At 35.4% G+C, this 15,130-nt stretch overlaps 1 protein-coding gene across 9 annotated transcripts in view; it reads right to left on the minus strand.

The window, feature by feature from the left end:
* Positions 1-15,130, minus strand: part of PTPRD (protein tyrosine phosphatase receptor type D) — a 1,060,901-nt gene that overhangs the window by 119,533 nt on the left and 926,238 nt on the right. For all 9 annotated transcript variants that reach the window (XM_047699812.1, XM_047699814.1, XM_047699811.1 and 6 more), the window contains one exon: positions 10,169-10,281. In XM_047699812.1, the coding sequence (XP_047555768.1) occupies positions 10,169-10,281 (113 nt within the window). The remainder of the gene's footprint in view (positions 1-10,168; positions 10,282-15,130) is intronic.

A 15,130-nucleotide genomic window follows, 5' to 3' on the forward strand; every position in this document is an offset into this window, starting at 1 on the left:
AAAGTATTAGTATAACAGCAGTAGAAGACCATAATAATCAACCAAAGATGTGATCAACATATTTACTTTGGAAGCTAATTATACAGAAATCCAAGTAAACCTATACTGACTTCTTATCTTCTAAATCAGGATGTATATATCATATGCAAAGATAGCACAGCATTCAAGTATCATTGTTTAAGACACATCAATATGTATCATGTTCCATCACAACTCTAGGACAAGTAAAAATGGCAGAATGGATGTTTCATGGAAAAAAGAGGTAAATTTGTGGGATTCTGATGGTATAGAAGAAGGAATCCTAGACTAGAATATGGATGGGAATTCCGCTTTTGCCATCTACTAATAGGGACAAATCACTTGGAACAAAGAACCTCAAATTTTTATTTGTAAATTAAAACTGCAGAGCTAGGTAACTTCTGGAGTCACTTCCTTTATAACTCTCACTTCTACCTCCTGTAGATAGGATGTCTAAACATAACATATGGAACAACAGAGAAGAGTCTCTTGGGCACAGTTTTCATGTAAGTGTTCTAGAAGTTATTGGACCTTTTTTTTTTTTTTTGACCCGTGGGGAGAATTTACTGTCTATAAATTAAAAATCTATGCAGTTTAATGATCAACTTTTTGAATTATTTAAGTTCGATACCATTTTCTTTAGCTAACTCAAAAGACTATGATGTTATTGTCAAGTATTTGAAACAAACGTCATCATAAAAATTACACTACTTAATAAATCTGGGATGAAACTTTAACATGAAACTCTAGCTCATATCAGAAAATAATCCCCAAGAAGTTACTAAAAAATAATTATATAATTACCCCCAAACTTCTCCATTGTCCAACATAGAAACAATTTTACATGATATAATCAAGCATGTTAGATTCTGAACAGAACAGCAGACACTAAGAAAAAGACGAAGTTAATGTCACTGTAGTATATTCTCAAACTTCTGTCTGGGTAACCTGGCTATTGCTCACAGTCTACAAACAATATTTTTATTAGATGAGGGTTTTTACATTAGCATAATTTGAGATGCTTTAAATTTTATTTTTTTTCCAGGCTGCACACCAGACCAATTAAGTCAGAACCTCTGGGGATATGAACCAGGCATTGATATTTTTAAAGTTCCCCAGCAATGACTCTTGGTCCAGTGGAAATTATGATGGGGGTGTGTCACTTGTTTATGTTTTCCATTCAAAAATTGTATCAGGGTTTATGAGAATGCAGTTAGCTTTCTCTTGGTAATACCTTGAATCTGCTCTGATTCTTCATTTAGTGAGATTTAGTACTTTAGCTATTATTAGTAGCAAAGAACTTGAAGTGCAGCTTACAGCAAAGAGGACTTGCCAGGGTCATGACAAATTGTTCAAGGCTACAAATGCACAACATCAGTGCATTTTAAAGGCACACGTTGAATCTGAATGGTGTCTTCATTTTGAAGCCATGATATCCACAATACACACTATCAAGATGAAAAATGGATGGATGTAGTCACTGAAATCTGCCTTAGGTTGGAGGAAAAATCATGATGGCTACTTTTAACAGGGTATATATTTATGATGGTTATGTCATGAAGGCTTCGTTACAAGAATTAAAACTTTAACATCATGGCATTTGAAGCTGAGCGGTGCCTTAGAGATCACTTAGGCCAGGCTTTTTGTTTTACACAAGAGGACTCTGAAGCCCAGAAGAGTTAAATGACTTTATACATTAGTCAATCTAGTAAATAAAATCCTAAGTAGTTTTGACATCTTTCTACTGTATTAATTCTGGAAAGGTGGTGACAATCTTCTCAAGCAGGCACAAAGTCTCCAGGGGCTGAAGGGGACCTTTAGGTAAGGTAAACGACTGAAGACAACAAGGTAGGACATAGCAAACACTTTCACAAACAAAGGTGCTCATGCTCATTTCCTTGAAGCAAGCCATCTTCTATGGCTGGATTTCATTTCCCTACTTTTAAAGGAGGCTCAAGAAAAAAAAATATTCTCTATTATATGAAAAATAAAAATAGTTATGAAATGAATGGAAACTGACATTAAGTCTCAAGGTCAGGGTCATATTTAGGGCTGGTGTACACTGTGGAGAACGTGTATAACAGGCCAAACTCATCAGCTCTAGCAGAAATCTTCCAGGTGGAACCATAGAGTCACAAGGCAAAAATTTTCAGGTTTTTAGTAGCAGTTGCAAACCCAGATTATGATGTGACTTTTCCTCAGTTTCCACCGTTGCTTTAAAACTTCGTTGAAACGCAGCGGGAGTCAAAGAAAAGACCTCTGCAGGCCACATTTGGATAACTAAATTGCAGCCTCTGTTTTAAAATAGGAAAATGTTTCTTTGGTGTGTAAATTAAGTATTAATTATCCACAAGACAATGGGCTAGACATCAAATATTGTCTGGGGGTGCTTAACAATGTATACATCTCTCCTGGATCACTCTCTGCAAGTTCATTTATTTCATCTCCTTTTCCACATTAATTTTGTCAATTAGGAAAATGAAGCTCAGAAGGGTAGAAGATTTGATCAAGGTCATTACTCTTAGTAAAACTAAGGGATTTGATCCCAGACCCTGTTACTTCTTATTTAGGATACTTTTCATTATGCCATACTGTCTCTTGTACGATTTAACGTCCGGGCAGATTGGTGCCATATACATAACTATGGACCTCTGAAAATGTTTGGACTACTTATGCCCTGCCACAGGGATCATAAACCATCCTCAGGGGCGCCTGGGTGGCTCAGTGGGTTAACCCTCTGCCTTTGGCCCAGGTCATGATCTCGGGGTCCTAGGATCAAGCCCCACATCGGGCTTTCTGCTCGGCAGGGAGACTGCTTCTCCCTCTCTCTGCCTGCCTCTCTGCCTATTTGTGATCTGTCAAATAAATAAAAATGTAAAAATAAATAAATAAATAAATAATTAAAAAAACCATCCTCAGTTAGAGAAAATATGTCAATAATAGCTTCATTTGAAGGTATGTCTGTTTCAGTGGTGGGAAGAGGGAAAAGGTGCCCCTATGCACACCTGTATTTACCAGTCACCTCTTGTCAACATTTTGTGATTTTCCATGAAAACATGAACTAAAGGTATACTAAAGGTATAAATTCAAAATGTTAAAAACTGTAGTATTATTTGGCAGATTTTTAAAAAATCTCCAATTCACAATGTTTCCGCCTTCAAAATATTCTGTTTAATTTTACTAAGTCATCTAATCAATAGTAATTTCAAACATCTATATGGAAATGTTTATCAAATACTTGCTTTATTTTGGCAATTTTAAAATCTTGCACTTAATGCCAATAACCACTTTGTAATTATTTTGCTAAGTAAAGTTTTTGAGGTCACTAAGAGTGGGGGAACATCTTTTTTTAGGGGGGTGGTGGAATATCTGTTAGTGATTTTTTTCTGTTAGCATATATGTGTGATGATTCAACAATACTCTCTTCATGGTTCTCCTTTCCAAAGAAACAAACAAACAAAAACCAACATGATAAAATTCTGGAGAACAATTTGTGGTCATGGAATAGGGAGAAAATAATTTGTTCATCCAATTAATGGTATATCTCTGTCAAAAATGTACTTAACAGTCACAGAGAGAAACTTAGTTTATAAAATATTGGTCAGATTTTAAAATAATTTATGTGCCATTTAGAATACCCTGAATGAAATATAAATACTCAATATTTGCAATTTGTTTCACAAATGAATAATGACTTAAAGGCAAAAGAGAATATTGATTTACATGATATAATTGCTACGTGGCAGAACAATAATGACAATTTGACTTAACCTATGAGTAGGATCATCATTAAGGAAAAGATATTTCAAGATCCCTTTTTCAGTTAAGCACTGGATAGCATAAGTAAGACTCATTTTTATGGAGAATTTTTCAGAATGCAGAATTTAACAAACTGTGTTTCTTTATATCAGAAATTTGTTATTTCTATTCAATGAACCAAGGTTTTTTGAAACATACAATGAACACATATGGTGTTCTTAAGTAAGGTCATATATATAAGTTTCTTAGAGTACAAAATATGAAGATAAGTGTATATAAATATGGATCTTGTTAGCATTGATCCAATTAATAGCACTGATGGATCAACAAAGAGGCTTCAAAAGCTTTTAAAGCCCATTCAGCTGCTGTGCAGACATTTCTGCTGCTGATACTGCTATTTCTGATATGATAACTTTCCCCCAGTTTGTTTCTGCTTTCCACAGCCCATCAATCACATACCATCCATGTATGCTTTAGGGCAAAACATATTAAGGTCATCCTCAGAATGAAAACAAGGTTTTTATGTTGTAACATCTGATCATCAATTTTTAAATTTCTTTTCTTAAAAGGTGAAAGCACAAACCCTGCAGTTTTTTGTTGTTTTTGTTTGAAGGGTTATTTGTTTTTTTGTTTGTTTGTTGTTTGTTTTAGAGGGGGTGCAGAGAGAGGGATGTGAGAAGGAGGTAAAAATATTAGAAGAAAGAATTTCACAGAAAAAAAAAAAAAAAGAACACTTTTAATGGAAACAAGGCAACCAAAAGGCAGCAGAGAAAAATAATTTCACAGTCACAAAGAAAGGTGGTGACTGGCTTACACATGATGCTGTTAGCTACATGTTCCCTCACACCTTTGTCCTTGAAAGAAAGCTTATTTCTCTGAGATGCTGAAATTCTAAATTTGCTTTGTTGGGATACAGTTGATACATGAACACATATTAGTAGCTTCTTTGGTTTTCTTATATATCATCATCTTTTGATGATATTATATTTATTTTAGTCTTCTGTCCAATGCTAGAGGCCAGGGCTCAGAGGGCTGCCACCTGTCGGTAAAGGCTTTTTACAATATTTCAAAAAAAATCTGTAATTGGCAATCTCTATCAAAATGGTAAATGTGCCTCCCTAGGACTTTGTACTTGCATTTCTAGGTGTCTAATATTTGGAGGTAGCAACAAAGATGTGAAAAGATGTATGCTCAGTATTGCTTACTACAGTATTTTTGCAAGAGTAAATCACAGAAAATAGCCTCCATTAATATGGAATGTCAATACATTTTGTGTCATCTGTAGAAGTGAATAATGTCAAGACCATTGGCTACTAAGAAGGAGATAAAACCTAATACACTAACTTGGAAAAAGGTCTGTGTTTATGTATTTAAATGTTTAAACAGGGGGCGCCTGGGTGGCTCAGTTGTTGGGTTTGGCTCAGGTCATGATCCAGGACCCTGGGATGGAGGCTGGCATCGGGCTCCCTGCTTGGCACGAAGTCTGCTTCCCCCCTTCATCTCCCTCTCCTTGTGTTCCCCCTCTCGCTGTGTCTCTGTCAAATAAATAAATAAAAATCCTTGAAAAAATAAATGTTAAAACAAGAAATTTTTGTGGTAAGTGCTGTGAATTGTTTAAGACTGATGATTCGCAGACCTGTATCCCCGAAACAAATAATACATTATATGCTAATAAAAAAGGAAATTTTTATGTATATCATTTGTCTATATATCTGCTATCCATTTTTATCAACTAAAGAACTATATATACATATGAAAGTCTTTTCATATACATATGAAAAAGGGTGGGGCTGTCTATGATAGCTATTCCTGAAGGGCAAATTTGGAATAGTTATAGGGAATCTTTTATTTATATTTTAAATTTGCCCTCCAAAAAAAGAAGACAAATAGAAGAAAAATAAGAGATGGGGGGTAAAGAATAATTTCTCTTTTCTAAATGTGTTTTTTCATCTTTTCCAATTTATGAAAATTTTCAAACATACAAAATATTTACTATAATGAACACCTGTGTAGCCACAGCCTATGTACAACAATTGTTAACAAGCTTATTTTCTATTTTACACAATTGCCCCAATAAACATGTGTTGCTTTTGTAATTAGGAACAAGAATTATTTGAGGTATTGGTTATAAGAAGACTTAGAAACATTTATTTTATACACACACAAAACTTTCCTCCCAACCTAGGCCAATGGGCATAGTTCACTTTGGTTTAACATGTAACTCATCTGTCAACTCATCTTAGTGCATATGCAGTTACTGAAGTCCATAAAGATGTACGAGGATTACTAGCAGTTATTTTAAAATCATCTTTTAATAAATGAGTATTTTCCCTTCCTCTGCAAAGCTTAAAGACTTGTAAGACTTGATTAGCAATTAATAAGTCTAGCAAATTCTTCTACAACATCTCCTCTCTCCTTTTCTCATTTTACTCCATTTTCCATTTGAAGTGATAAGTCTAACCTTAGCTAAATGATACCTTCTTATATACTTAGGACTCTAATTTTGTAGGTCATGGGTGATACAACAATGGTACTTGAATTGCCTGTTTCATATTAGCTCTTACCAACCCAGTATATCAATAAATGATGACTAATTATTGCCAACTACATATTTTTTGATACATTGGGTAATTTAAGTTCTAAACAAATTAGTTGAATATTGCCAATTCCAACAGACTGTATTCCAGCTAATAAACATGTTCACGGGCAATACCTACAAAAAGATGTACCACATGCTCTTAGGAAGATGTTGGTCTTCCTCTCCCTGTTCAGATGCTTGAATATAGCATTTCACGAACACAGTGACTAGATTGTCATCCAAAATTTGGAAAGTGTGCTAAAGCAATGTTTTTCTATATCCCACAGCCTTGCAAAGATGGCTCTACTGAAAACAACAGATTTCTTTGCCTTTACTTTCTGCCATAGTGGAGAGACAGTGGTCAGGAATCTGATGTTTCCTTCTCTGACCCAATGATAGGTATGTTTTTGGTACTGCAGTGAAGGGTATATTTCTTTGAAGAATTTAAACTTTCAGAATACTGTATTAATTACAGGAAATTAGGAATGTATTTTCAATACCTTTGGAGTATGGGATAGAATTGAGGGGAAAAACGTCTGCCTTCTTATGTTCTAGGCTTTTCAACAAGAATAAATACTTAAAAAGTGAATAGTTATTCCATTTCCAAGATTTTTTTTATTTTTTATTTTAATTTTTTTGAAGATTTTATTTATTTATTTGACAGAGAAAGAGACAGCAAGGGGGAGTTGGAAAGGGAGAATCAGGCTTCCAACTGAATAGGGAGCCTGGGATTGTGACCTGAGCCAAAGCCAGATACTTAACGACTGAGCTACCCAGGTGTCCCCCAAGATTTTTTTTTTAAATGAAAGAAGAATTTATAGAATTAGTAAACTAAATGATGTGCTTTCTTTACCTTCTGAAATACACTGAATTTCAAATGGAAATCTTTGTTTGATATTTTATCTTCCTCAACAGATCCATTGGAAGTGGAAGTGAACTTGCTTTGAACAAGTTCAGGTGCTAGGGACTGATATATGAATCACAAGTTTTTTTTTATTTCGTTAAAAATTATTTGTTTGCAGTGAAGATGTGGGTGGTTAACTCCCAACTTATGCATACCATTAATAAGAATTGTCAAATTTTATGTTTGTGGATTTTACTTCCAAAAGTATGATATATATATATATAAGTATATTTCAGATAGTGAAAGAGTTTAAAATACAAAAATTAAGGAGCGTCATATCATTTGCTGTGCAAACACCTTCTAAAGGAGTCATTTTATTGTATCATCCAGGAAAGCCCTTGATTATTTGTGAACAAGAGGAGAGGAAAAAGCACAAAAAGGTTATTTGGCCAATAACCCTACCTATTATCCTGTTGGCAAGTAACTAAGGTGATTTATAGCCACTGCTTAGAATCTGTACCGGTTGAGCAAATGGTCACATTTTTATGAATTTCACGTTAATAGCTGAGTCTATATTCTTTGTCAACTGGTGAAATTTTCAGGACAGCATGTCACATTATTGAGCTTGGGGGGCAAATAGACTGTTTCAACAAATCAAGCTCAAGTAGATTGCTACCTGAGCTAAAACTTAGCACAACATAGTGTTTCCATAATGAGCAAATATGATAGGACCTTACGACAATTTCTCCTGTTCTGTTGTCTTCCTCTATTAAATCTTGTCTCCCTCTTTGTTCATTTTGCTCACTTTATTCCATTACCCATTTGATGCAAAAAGTCTAACCTTAGTTAAATGATACCTTCTATAACCTTAGCCCCTAATTTCAATTTTGTAAAGCTATTGATGGGATAAGCAATGTCCCTTCAACTGTAACATTCATTCTCCTTTTGATGGACTTCTGTGAAATTTAACAGGCTCTCTCCATAAATGGATCTAATATTCCCACATTTACTGGGAAAATTAGATTCCTTATAAACTTTTTTTTATTTGACCATATTTACAAAATTGCCCATAAAAGTGAGACTTATAGATGGAGGTCTCTTGGTTAAAGTCATTTCTATTCCCTTGTTTGTAGTTGCCAGCACTCTGCTGATAATCCTTTCTACACAGTTCCCATTCTTGCTTTCTATTTATGCCCATAAGCATACTCTGTTGGTGCTGGAATAGATGAGGGGGAGCTCTGTTACTGGTCCTTTCCTTCTGGGGCTATCTTTGACTTTCCATTCACCTTATACTATGCTTCAGTCTCTGCTAGAAAACCAAGGTTGTTTCTAATACAGGTGACACTTCACATAAAAGCCACAAGGGGCAGGGCGGAGCAGCAAGGTACTGAGTAACAATCATTTTCTCCATTTCCACAACGTGCTGCTCTTGTAAGAAATCCTATTGCACATCATTTCCATGGCTTTTGGTCCTCTATACATTTGTTTGCCAAATGGAAAAGTGCATGAATTCCTGGGTCCATTATTAAGACGTTGCCTATAGCCTAAAGAAGTCAGTATACGACTATTTCAGAAAGTGAACTGAGAAGGTTTACTACAGAACTCAATTCATATCCAGTTGCCTTAATGGGGTAGCTAGACAGAGACTCAACAGGGAGCATCTACAAGACTACAATGATCTTAAAGGACTGCAAAGATTTGTTCAGTTATCATCAGATATGCAAAGTCTGCTTTTATCAGCCTTTTAAAAAATACATACAAGAGAGTTTTGGCTACATGAACATTTTCTTCTACTTGTATGCTGTTTGAGGTATACCTTTGCTTTAAAAAAACTGATTTTTTAAAAAATCTAACCTCCTCTGAGGTAGAACTTTAAAAACGACCCACATTCATGATGATGATTTGTATAGCCACTTGAAAAATGCCAGATGCTTCTTTCAACTGAATTGTTACTAGTTAAACGATGATACATATACATTTAAGGGAGAAAATAAGCCAGATACAATGCCTTGTATTCAGTTCAAAGCAATTCACTGCAAATGTGTAGTTTAACACATTTGTAGTATATCCTACTATGAGTTAGGACGTCCATTTGACACACTTGCCAACAATTTGGCAAAAATAACACAACCAAATTTTAGTCAGACTTCTTAGATCAGCTCTTTACTTTCTTAACTATCCTTAGGTATTATGGCAGTGCCACTCAGTTTTATGTTTTTAGATCTCTTTACCATTTATTATTTACCATTCATTTGGTATAAATAAAATTTACTTGAAAGAAAGCAAAATAGAGCTAGCCTTGAATTAATAATATTGTACAAAATGCCCCTTAGCAGGAATGACAGATTTGCTCTGTTGAAGCACTTAATGTTCTTTAAGAAACAAGGATATTTTTCTTATCCTCAAAATCACTTTACATGCCTCCCTATAAGAGACCAAATTGGCCGGTTACATGCAGTACAGGTAATATTTGAAAAGAAACGGATTTTTGCCCCAATTTGTTTCTTTCCCTCTCACCGCCCCCCTTTCTTCAGTGAAACATAGACGCAAATTAATAGGAAAATACAAAATAAGTCTATTCTTTCCCCATGGAATGAATGATACAACATCCATCCACCCATTCATTCACTTTATGAGAAACTGAATTCTTCCCAGATAAGTGTCATTAAAAATAATAAATGGTGTTAAACCCCCAAAATGGTAGATATTCTTGCAAGACTATAGATTTTCCAAAATCTAAAGGTGAGTTACACATTTTCTCTTGTCTGCTCCACCTCAGATTTGCAAAGTTAACTTTCTTTCCTTTCAAGACTTATGTATAATGAATCTCAATAATGTTACAATTAAAAATCAGGATAAACAAAATTATTCTAAATAAAGTGATACATTTATCTCTCAAAGCAATATCAGGTGGTCAGAAAACTTCCAGTAAATACTGTATTATGGACAAGATGAGTCCTGCCTCTTACCTGGTGTTTGAAAATTAAGGCGCCTCAATTCTACTGGGTCGGTTGGATGGTGTGAAGGGACCTCCTTACTGTTGGGTATGCTGCTCTTTCTAGAGTCAGACTCTGCCCTCTTCCTATAGGGAGAAAATAAAAATGAAAGAATAAAATAAAAAAAGCAATAGAAACATTTAAAAAGCAGAGAGTCATGCAACCCTCTCTCCCTCCCAACTTCCTGTTGTAAACCATTCAACAGTCCTGCTTTGGAGCCTTGTTCAGGTTGCTTTTCCTCTCTTGGCCTAGACTGTTTCCTCAAAAAAAAAAAAAAAAAAAAAAAAACTCTTATTTAAGTGAATGATCTCAAAGTCTGCTCTAGAATTAAATTCTTCATTTTTTCTGCCTTTTGGCTTTAAGTGGGGGGTGTTGGAGAAATAGGCTTGAGTCCTTGTTCAGCAAATCTCCTTTATCCACTGGTTCAATTTGTGAGAAAAAGGACAGAGTACCTGTAATAGCCAATGCTAATAGAGTACCAATAACATGAATGTGTTTACCATAGAGAAAAACCTCCGAAACTACTGAGCTTCAAGCTGAAGAGCTAAAACCATACCCCTTCTTTCCTCTTTCCAAGATTATATGACTGATGGCTACAAAGAGGACCTGAATTGGATTTTCCCAGAAGTCAGACAAATATAGTGTATTCTAAGATTCCAAGTTAGCCTAACACCTGGAAAGAGAATTAGCACGATGCAAGACCAACATCCCCTTCCTCTTTCAAATTAAAAAAAAAAAAAATAGTGTTGACTGTTTATGGTGTTAAGCTATGATTAATATTCCATTAATGAAAGTCAATCACAGAAAGATCAGAGAAAAACTAATTTCACCTACTGTGTCTCACTCTTCCAATGATTATTCATGGCATAGGAACCATTAATAGTGCCTTGTTATAAGTAATTCTTTACACAATTCATTTCATCTTTGCTTTAATTACTACTAGTTTTATTAAATACCTTTGTCTAGAGTGTGATAATGTAATATTAACAAATGTCTATGCAAGAAAGGTCAGGGGTTTTTTTTTTCCCCCATAAGATTTCTTATTCATTTTTTTCAAACCCCAAACACAGAGTGCTACCTATTTTCTTTAAGTTTAAACCACATTTAAAATGGAAGAAATGGAGGCCTTTTTTAAGCAGTGCTTTATTCTGTATTTATTATTCAAAGACTGATTCCAGCAGTCTCTGGGCTGCAGTCATAATCCTAGCATCTCACTCTTGTTCCAAAGAAAGACATTCTTCTTTGGGGAAAGGGGCACAGCGGTGTTGAGGAACACTCCCTTCTCTTTCTGACATGACTGTCGCACAGCTCATTAGCGTTGCTGTGGCAATGGGATCTCATTCAGTGCCACCCAGGTTGTTCTATGGTTAGCCAGAGGGCTCCTGTTAAATAGCCTTTCTTTCCATCTCTGCTCATCTGTATAAAATAAAACTAACCAGGGGATGAAGGGAAGATTAATGCAAAGGGAAAGCACACTTGATTTGCTCAAGTGCAGTGCCTTCGGCAAAACGGCATTGATGGAATGAATTTTCTTGGGTGAGTCCTGTTAGACACCTTCCTCTCTCACAAGCTTGAATTAACCTCTCTTGGGATTTCCTGTTTCTACCTAAAGGTGGCAGGTATAGCCTGAGGACAGAATGTACTGCCAAGCCATACTACCAATCCGAGATGAGCAGTGAATCTGATGGTGCATGGCAAAGGTACTGGCCGTTCCAGATGTATGGAGTGGAAAAGGAGAAGGGAAGGGAAATCAGAGCTGAGGGCTGGCAAGAAAGATATGAGAAGAAAGAGAAAGAGTGGCTTGGAAGACCATGTGAAAGAAGAAGGTGGTGACCAGTTTCTGAGTAGAAAATGCCCCTGTGTTAGGCTGTGGTTACTTCCCTCACAGAGATTCACTTTACCACCAAAAATACAGAATCTCAATGGGCTAATGAAACGCCACCAACTGCCAGTCAGAGAGTCCCCCTGTAATAAACATATGCTTGGTCTTCCTGCTTCAGGTAACCCCAGGGGCCCTTCTTATGCTTGTTTGTTTGTTTGTTTGCTTGCTTTTCCCCATAAGAGTCGGCACAGATACATTTCTTTACTGATGTGCCAGACCTAGTGATTCTAACCTGGATTTTTTCCCATCTCAAAGTTGTCTCCACTGTCATTTTTGCAGGATTATGGAACCAGATGTAGAAATTTCTAGGCAAGGAAACTAGGTCACTCCTGCAGGTATTGTGGGACATATTCCTTATCTCCTTTTTCACTGAGGACAGGCTGAGTGATATTGAGACAAAGGGACAGAAAAGAATACTCTCTAAAGAAATTTAGTCTGTTTCCCGGTGCCAGGGAAGGTGAACGTCACATCTTGTTGCCCAGATGAATCTCAAAACCCAGAGCATGGGATTAACATTACAGTTTATTCTTGTGATAAAGTGTGTGTGGGGGGGGGGGGCGTGTTCCCTGACATTTAATAACTAACTTCTTCCTCACTTTATCTGTTCAAATCAACGGCCTCCAAGATCTCAGATTCCAAAAATCCTAGCCATCTCAGAAAACCAGCCGTTTAAATTTTGTTTTGCTTAGTTTAGTTCTGGTGATCACAACATGGATAATTCTGGCTGCCCACACTTTTGTCACATTATTTTTAAACATAAATGTGCCAAAATGGTTGTTTTCCAACAGAAAGGATTTCTAAGAAATGCTTGCAGGATGAAGAGTTTGGTCATCTTTGGGTAATAATGATAAAGAGCTTTAAAAATAGAATTTACGGCCCTAGAGTTCTTAAATGGCGTATGGTGGTTTGAATCAGGCCCAACGTGAACGTACATAGTCACACATTTTTCCTAAGTTTTTAGAGGTCTCATTATTCTCATTTTCAATGAGATAAAAGGAAAGATAGTGACTCCAAAATGATGTGAATTTTGCCTTGCTATTTTATTTTTTCTATTAAGATTAAAAGTCCTATTATAAGGATATTTCCCGCAAAAAGAACTATCTACCACATGTAGGAGTTATATGGGTGAAAAGGAAATGCAAGGTCACATGACACTTCAGATATGGTGGAAACTGCTAGTAATATAAAAATGTGTGGTGGTTTGGGATGTGGATCACATATAAAAAAAATTCTACTCTGTGGTCTAAGGGGCTTTTATTGTCATTTATTCTCACCTGGATCTCATCTAGGGATGAAGTGGGAGGGAATCCACTTACTTAAAACAAAGATATTCAGACATATGGGCCAAGGCTTTTGGAAGACAGATATATTTATCAGAAATCTCTGCTATTAAATTCAAAGAAATCTGTTCAAACACTTTATGATTATGATGCTTTTAAGAATGTAACTTCGCTCTGCCACTACTGGTGTGTATCTGATTAGGGAAGTCAACTATAACACTTCTCAATTTCTTTGTGTACAAAAGAGAGGAAGAAGGTTTCGAGATGATGTCTACGTTAAATGTTGTAATTCTTTAGAAGTTGAATTGTTTTATTTATTTATGTATTTTATAAAGAATAAAGGTATTGAAGAAAATTTCTAGTCCTTTCATGTATACATTAGATGTATGCATTTGTAAAGTTACCCACATAATGACTTAAATAATTCTGAAGGCTGATACATAAATTAAAGTACCATTTAATTTAGAAAATTATAAACTCATTTTTAGTACCTTAAATATTCAATAAATGTTAATTATTGGTTCTGAAAAAGAAAGAGAGCCAATTCTCTCATCTTAATGGGACCAGAAGGCAGTGATAATGTTATAAAATGTAGACAGTATTAAATGGGAAGGTAGATCTCTGAGTATATTAAGTGGATTCAAAGTGTGTTCTGTTTTGACTAAAAAAAAAAAAAAAACCACATACAAAAATCAAACCTACTTTGCATGTGTTTTTAGCTAGATTAATGACTCCTAGTGATATTTTAAAAAAAGACACCGTACAGAAATACTAAGTTTTCTGTCAATGAAAGTAGCTTGCTGACCAGTGTTAAGTGATTTTAGGGAAAATAATAGAGCTATGGTTCTCAAACTTTAGCATGTAATGGAATCATTTGGGAGGGCTTACTAAACTGCAGACTGTTGAACTCACACCCAGAGTTTCTGATTCATTAGGTCTGGGTAGGAAGTCCAAGAATTTCTATTTCTCTCACTTTCCCCGGTAGTGCTGATACTTCTGCTGCTGGTCCAGGGAACAAGCATTGGGAACTATTGGAATACAGTACTGGGAGGAAAACGACTGAGATGAGCACTGACGCCCTTTTGTTAGTTTTAAGTTTTATCAGAAATCTGTATCTATCAATATAAATGGAAAAGTATAGATAGATACACATTTAGATATATAGATATGTTAGAACGTAGAAAGTTAGATTGGACCAGTCATTCAGTAATCACACAGATAGCTAGTCTTACCATTATTATTATTATTATTATTATTATTATTGCTACTACTACTACTACTACTATTGCTGTTGCTGCTATTATTAGTTGAGTTGGAAAACATGGAAAATAATTTGGAATTATGTAAGAATTTTCACCGAGGCACAGTCACCAATATTTGCAGGATATGAAAATGCCAGTTGTGTTCCTGTATCAGGAGGTAACCTCAGATCAAACTTAAAAATCGGTATTGAGTAAAAACAAACAAAACAAAACAAACGTTTTATGGGACACCTCACATTTCTGTTCTGCAGACACATTAACACATACAAATGCTCATTAAAACAAAATCCAGACTGGTTTCATTACCTTCTAAATTTGGATAATTTGTTATTTCTTTTTATATAGACAAAGTAATTTATTTCCCCCAGAATCATTTTAATACCAATCATTTTAATATTTTATAAACTAGGCTTCGTCCATCTTCTACTTTTATATCCAACTTCCACCCTCACCCCCTCAATACTTCCAAAGGTTACCAGTATCTAGTACTGAGCATTAAAGGGGTTTGTTC

Source organism: Lutra lutra, chromosome 13 (assembly GCF_902655055.1).
Source record: "Lutra lutra chromosome 13, mLutLut1.2, whole genome shotgun sequence".
In the NCBI taxonomy this organism is placed as follows: Eukaryota; Metazoa; Chordata; class Mammalia; order Carnivora; family Mustelidae; genus Lutra; species Lutra lutra.